The sequence below is a fragment of the Borostomias antarcticus genome (assembly GCF_949987555.1).
Source record: "Borostomias antarcticus genome assembly, contig: scaffold_347, whole genome shotgun sequence".
In the NCBI taxonomy this organism is placed as follows: domain Eukaryota; kingdom Metazoa; phylum Chordata; class Actinopteri; order Stomiiformes; family Stomiidae; genus Borostomias; species Borostomias antarcticus.
In genome coordinates this window covers 37,501-45,000 of record NW_028175734.1, presented here as the reverse complement: position 1 = coordinate 45,000, position 7,500 = coordinate 37,501, and the positions used below count along the sequence as shown (strand labels likewise).

The 7,500-nt window shown below is 54.9% G+C and overlaps 1 protein-coding gene across 1 annotated transcript in view; it reads left to right on the top strand.

The window, feature by feature from the left end:
- The window catches only part of LOC311329239 (endophilin-A1-like), a gene marked incomplete at both ends in the record, with an annotated part of 16,098 nt that overhangs the window by 4,084 nt on the left and 4,514 nt on the right, over window positions 1-7,500 (top strand). Inside the window, 3 exons of the mRNA XM_084463113.1 lie at window positions 359-427; window positions 1,722-1,794; window positions 3,584-3,736. Of these exons, the coding sequence (XP_084319239.1) occupies window positions 359-427; window positions 1,722-1,794; window positions 3,584-3,736 (295 nt within the window). The remainder of the gene's footprint in view (window positions 1-358; window positions 428-1,721; window positions 1,795-3,583; window positions 3,737-7,500) is intronic.

The following is a 7,500-nucleotide window of genomic DNA, read 5'->3' as shown; positions in this document are numbered from 1 at the left end:
GGTCAGTCTGCTCTGGACGCTCCACAGATCCTGGGTCAGTCTGCTCTGGGTCAGTCTGCTCTGGACGCTCCACAGATCCTGGGTCAGTCTGCTCTGGGTCAGTCTGCTCTGGACGCTCCACAGCTCCTGGGTCAGTCTGCTCTGGACGCTCCACAGCTCCTGGGTCAGTCTGCTCTGGACGCTCCACAGATCCTGGGTCAGTCTGCTCTGGACGCTCCACAGATCCTGGGTCAGTCTGCTCTGGGTCAGTCTGCTCTGGACGCTCCACAGCTCCTGTCATCATGTTATGTTACTGGTGAGGGTACTCAGGTGTGTGTGTGTGTGTGTGTGTGTGTGTGTGTGTGTGTGTGTGTTACAGAAAGTCAGTGAGAAGGTGGGAGGAGCAGAAGGAACCAAGCTAGACGATGACTTCAAGGAGATGGAGAAGGTCTCACCTCACTCACTCACTAGAGACCCCAGAACTCACTAGAGCACAGAACTCACTAGAGAACACAGAACCCACTAGAGAACACAGAACCCACTAGAGACCACAGAACCCACTAGAGAACACAGAACCCACTAGAGAACACAGAACTCACTAGAGACCACAGAACCCACTAGAGACCACAGAACTCACTAGAGACCACAGAACTCACTAGAGAACACAGAACTCACTAGAGACCCCAGAACTCACTAGAGAACACAGAACTCACTAGAGAACACAGAACTCACTAGAGAACACAGAACCCACTAGAGAACACAGAACTCACTAGAGAACACAGAACCCACTAGAGACCCCAGAACCCACTAGAGAACACAGAACTCACTAGAGAACACAGAACCCACTAGAGAACACAGAACCCACTAGAGAACACAGAACTCACTAGAGACCCCAGAACTCACTAGAGAACACAGAACTCACTAGAGAACACAGAACTCACTAGAGACCCCAGAACTCACTAGAGACCACAGAACCCACTAGAGAACACAGAACTCACTAGAGACCACAGGAGAGACCACATAACTCACTAGAGAACACAGAACCCACAGAACTCACTAGAGAACACAGAACTCACTAGGGACCACAGAACCCACTAGAGAACACAGAACTCACTAGAGACCAGAACTCACTAGAGACCACAGAACCCACTAGAGAACACAGAACTCACTAGAGAACACAGAACCCACTAGAGACCCCAGAACCCACTAGAGAACACAGAACTCACTAGAGAACACAGAACCCACTAGAGAACACAGAACCCACTAGAGAACACAGAACTCACTAGAGAACACAGAACTCACTAGAGACCCCAGAACCCACTAGAGACCACAGAACTCACTAGAGAACACAGAACTCACTAGAGACCACAGAACCCACTAGAGAACACAGAACTCACTAGAGACCACAGAACTCACTAGAGAACACAGAACTCACTAGAGACCACAGAACTCACTAGAGAACACAGAACTCACTAGAGAACACAGAACTCACTAGAGAACACAGAACTCACTAGAGACCCCAGAACTCACTAGAGAACACAGAACTCACTAGAGAACACAGAACTCACTAGAGAACACAGAACTCAGTACAATACTCAAATAGTCAGAGCACCAATATAGTACGGACCTGTCATGCGTTGTTGTTGTTTTTATGGTGTTGCTGTTCTTGTTGTGATGTTGTTTTTGTTGTTGTTCTTGTTGTGATGTTGTTGTTGTTGTAACCTGTTCTTGTTGTTGTGTAGAAGGTGGACACCACTAGTAGAGCAGTGTTGGACATCATGACCAGAACCACAGAGTACCTACAACCCAACCCAGGTGAGACCCCACACACACACACACACACACACACACACACACTCACACACACACACACACACACCCAACACACACACACACACACTCACACACACACACACACACACCCAACACACACACACACACACACACACACACACACACACACACCCCACACACACACACACACACACACCCCCCCCACACACACACACACACCCCACACACACCATGACCAAGACCACAGAGTACCTACAGCCCAACCCAGGTGAGACCCCCACACACACACACACACACACACACACACACACACACACACCCCCCCCCCACACACACACACACACACCCCCCACACACACACACACACACACCATGACCACAGAGTACCTACAACCCAACCCAGGTGAGACCACACACACACACACACACACACACACACACACACACACACACACACACACACACCATGACCAGGACCACAGAGTACCTACAACCCAACCCAGGTGAGACCCCCACACACACACACACACACACACACACACACACACACACACACACACACACACACACACACACCATGACCAGGACCACAGAGTACTAAACCTGACTGTCTCCCCCCCCAGTCTGATCAACACCATGTCTAAACCCTGTCTCACCCCCCAGTATGATCAACACCATGTCTAAACCCTGTCTCCCCCCTCAGTATGATCAACACCATGTCTAAACCCTGTCTCACCCCCCCAGTATGATCAACACCATGTCTAAACCCTGTCTCACCCCCCCAGTATGATCAACACCATGTCTAAACCCTGTCTCACCCCCCAGTATGATCAACACCATGTCTAAACCCTGTCTCACCCCCCAGTATGATCAACACCATGTCTAAACCCTGTCTCACCCCCCAGTATGATCAACACCATGTCTAAACCCTGTCTCACCCCCCAGTATGATCAACACCATGTCTAAACCCTGTCTCACCCCCCAGTATGATCAACACCATGTCTAAACCCTGTCTCACCCCCCAGTATGATCAACACCATGTCTAAACCCTGTCTCACCCCCCAGTATGATCAACACCATGTCTAAACCCTGTCTCACCCCCAGTCTGATCCACACCATGTCTAAACCCTGTCTCACCCCCCAGTATGATCAACACCATGTCTAAACCCTGTCTCACCCCCAGTCTGATCAACACCATGTCTAAACCCTGTCTCACCCCCAGTCTGATCAACACCATGTCTAAACCCTGTCTCACCCCCCAGTATGATCAACACCATGTCTAAACCCTGTCTCACCCCCAGTCTGATCCACACCATGTCTAAACCCTGTCTCACCCCCCAGTCTGATCAACACCATGTCTAAACCCTGTCTCACCCCCAGTCTGATCCACACCATGTCTAAACCCTGTCTCACCCCCAGTCTGATCAACACCATGTCTAAACCCTGTCTCACCCCCAGTCTGATCAACACCATGTCTAAACCCTGTCTCACCCCCAGTCTGATCAACACCATGTCTAAACCCTGTCTCACCCCCAGTCTGATCAACACCATGTCTAAACCCTGTCTCACCCCCAGTCTGATCCACACCATGTCTAAACCCTGTCTCACCCCCAGTCTGATCAACACCATGTCTAAACCCTGTCTCACCCCCCAGTATGATCAACACCATGTCTAAACCCTGTCTCACCCCCAGTCTGATCAACACCATGTCTAAACCCTGTCTCACCCCCAGTCTGATCCACACCATGTCTAAACCCTGTCTCACCCCCAGTATGATCAACACCATGTCTAAACCCTGTCTCCCCCCCAGCGTCCAGGGCCAAGCTGAGCATGCTGAACACCGTGTCCAGGATGCGTGGTCAGGAGAAGGGCCTGGGCGGGCCGGGGTACCCCCAGGCTGAGACCCTGCTGGGCGACGCCATGCAGCGCTTCGGACGAGAGCTGGGGGACGAGTCCTGCTTCGGTACGCCTGACACACCCTACACACCTCCCTCTCACCTCCCTCTCTCCTCCCTGTCTGATACACACCTCCCTCTCTCCTCCCTGTCTGATACACACCTCCCTCTCTCCTCCCTGTCTGATACACACCTCCCTCTCTCCTCCCTGTCTGATACACACCTCCCTCTCTCCTCCCTGTCTGATACACACCTCCCTCTCTCCTCCCTGTCTGATACACACCTCCCTCTCTCCTCCCTGTCTGTCTGACACACCTCCCTCTCTCCTCCCTGTCTGATACACACCTCCCTCTCTCCTCCCTGTCTGATACACACCTCCCTCTCTCCTCCCTGTCTGATACACACCTCCCTCTCTCCTCCCTGTCTGTCTGACACACCTCCCTCTCTCCTCCCTGTCTGATACACACCTCCCTCTCTCCTCCCTGTCTGATACACACCTCCCTCTCTCCTCCCTGTCTGTCTGACACACCTCCCTCTCTCCTCCCTGTCTGATACACACCTCCCTCTCTCCTCCCTGTCTGATACACACCTCCCTCTCTCCTCCCTGTCTGATACACACCTCCCTCTCTCCTCCCTGTCTGATACACACCTCCCTCTCTCCTCCCTGTCTGATACACACCTCCCTCTCTCCTCCCTGTCTGATACACACCTCCCTCTCTCCTCCCTGTCTGATACACACCTCCCTCTCTCCTCCCTGTCTGTCTGACACACCTCCCTCTCTCCTCCCTGTCTGATACACACCTCCCTCTCTCCTCCCTGTCTGATACACACCTCCCTCTCTCCTCCCTGTCTGTCTGACACACCTCCCTCTCTCCTCCCTGTCTGATACACACCTCCCTCTCTCCTCCCTGTCTGATACACACCTCCCTCTCTCCTCCCTGTCTGATACACACCTCCCTCTCTCCTCCCTGTCTGATACACACCTCCCTCTCTCCTCCCTGTCTGATACACACCTCCCTCTCTCCTCCCTGTCTGTCTGACACACCTCCCTCTCTCCTCCCTGTCTGATACACACCTCCCTCTCTCCTCCCTGTCTGATACACACCTCCCTCTCTCCTCCCTGTCTGATACACACCTCCCTCTCTCCTCCCTGTCTGATACACACCTCCCTCTCTCCTCCCTGTCTGATACACACCTCCCTCTCTCCTCCCTGTCTGATACACACCTCCCTCTCTCCTCCCTGTCTGATACACACCTCCCTCTCTCCTCCCTGTCTGATACACACCCTACACACCTCCCTCTCTCCTCCCTGTCTGATACACACCTCCCTCTCTCCTCCGTCTGATACACACCTCCCTCTCTCCTCCCTGTCTGATACACACCTCCCTCTCTCCTCCCTGTCTGATACACACCCTACACACCTCCCTCTCTCCTCCCTGTCTGATACACACCTCCCTCTCTCCTCCCTGTCTGATACACACCTCCCTCTCTCCTCCCTGTCTGATACACACCTCCCTCTCTCCTCCCTGTCTGATACACACCTCCCTCTATCCTCCCTGTCTGATACACACCTCCCTCTCTCCTCCCTGTCTGATACACACCTCCCTCTATCCTCCCTGTCTGATACACGCCTCCCTCTCTCCTCCCTGTCTGTCTGACACACCTCCCTCTCTCCTCCCTGTCTGATACACACCTCCCTCTCTCCTCCCTGTCTGATACACACCTCCCTCTCTCCTCCCTGTCTGATACACACCTCCCTCTCTCCTCCCTGTCTGATACACACCTCCCTCTCTCCTCCCTGTCTGTCTGACACACCTCCCTCTCTCCTCCCTGTCTGATACACACCTCCCTCTCTCCTCCCTGTCTGTCTGACACACCTCCCTCTCTCCTCCCTGTCTGATACACACCTCCCTCTCTCCTCCCTGTCTGATACACACCTCCCTCTCTCCTCCCTGTCTGTCTGACACACCTCCCTCTCTCCTCCCTGTCTGATACACACCTCCCTCTCTCCTCCCTGTCTGATACACACCTCCCTCTCTCCTCCCTGCCTGATACACACCTCCCTCTCTCCTCCCTGTCTGATACACACCTCCCTCTCTCCTCCCTGTCTGATACACACCTCCCTCTCTCCTCCCTGTCTGATACACACCTCCCTCTCTCCTCCCTGTCTGATACACACCTCCCTCTCTCCTCCCTGTCTGATACACACCTCCCTCTCTCCTCCCTGTCTGATACACACCTCCCTCTCTCCTCCCTGTCTGTCTGACACACCTCCCTCTCTCCTCCCTGTCTGATACACACCTCCCTCTCTCCTCCCTGTCTGATACACACCTCCCTCTCTCCTCCCTGTCTGATACACACCTCCCTCTCTCCTCCCTGTCTGATACACACCTCCCTCTCTCCTCCCTGTCTGATACACACCTCCCTCTCTCCTCCCTGTCTGATACTCTCTCTCTCTACCCCTCTCTATCTCTCTCTACCTCTCTATCTTTCTACCTCTCTCTACCACTCTCTCTACCTCTCTCTCTCTCTCTCTCTCTCTCTCTCTCTCTCTAACACAAACTCACCTACAGTAAAACCATCCTTAGTTTGAATCTCAGTTACCCCCCCCCCAGGTCTGGCCCTAATAGATCTGTTACCCCCCCCCCAGGTCTGGCCCTAATAGATCTGTTACCCCCCCCCAGGTCTGGCCCTGATAGATCTGTTACCCCCCCCCAGGTCTGGCCCTGATAGATCTGTTACCCCCCCCCAGGTCTGGCCCTGATAGATCTGTTACCCCCCCCCCCCCCAGGTCTGGCCCTGATAGATCTGTTACCCCCCCCCCCCCAGGTCTGGCCCTGATAGATCTGTTACCCCCCCCCCCAGGTCTGGCCCTGATAGATCTGTTACCCCCCCCCCCCCAGGTCTGGCCCTGATAGATCTGTTACCCCTTCCCCCCCCAGGTCTGGCCCTGATAGATCTGTCCCCCCCCCCCCCCCAGGTCTGGCCCTGATAGATCTGTTACCCCCCCCCCCCCAGGTCTGGCCCTGATAGATCTGTTACCCCCCCCCCCCCCAGGTCTGGCCCTGATAGATCTGTTACCCCCCCCCCCCCAGGTCTGGCCCTGATAGATCTTAGTTACCCCCCCCCCCCCAGGTCTGGCCCTGATAGATCTTAGTTACCCCCCCCCCCCCAGGTCTGGCCCTGATAGATCTTAGTTACCCCCCCCCCCCAGGTCTGGCCCTGATAGATCTTAGTTACCCCCCCCCCCCAGGTCTGGCCCTGATAGATCTTAATTACCCCCCCCCCCCAGGTCTGGCCCTGATAGATCTTAATTACCCCCCCCCCCCAGGTCTGGCCCTGATAGATCTGTTACCCCCCCCCCCCCAGGTCTGGCCCTGATAGATCTTAATTACCCCCCCCCCCCAGGTCTGGCCCTGATAGATCTGTTACCCCCCCCCCCCCAGGTCTGGCCCTGATAGATCTGTTACCCCCCCCCCCAGGTCTGGCCCTGATAGATCTTAGTTACCCCCCCCCCAGGTCTGGCCCTGATAGATCTTATTTACCCCCCCCCCCAGGTCTGGCCCTGATAGATCTTAATTACCCCCCCCCCAGGTCTGGCCCTGATAGATCTTAGTTACCCCCCCCCCCAGGTCTGGCCCTGATAGATCTGTTACCCCCCCCCCCCCAGGTCTGGCCCTGATAGATCTGTTACCCCCCCCCCCCCAGGTCTGGCCCTGATAGATCTGTTACCCCCCCCCCCCCAGGTCTGGCCCTGATAGATCTGTTACCCCCCCCCAGGTCTGGCCCTGATAGATCTGTTACCCCCCCCCAGGTCTGGCCCTGATAGATC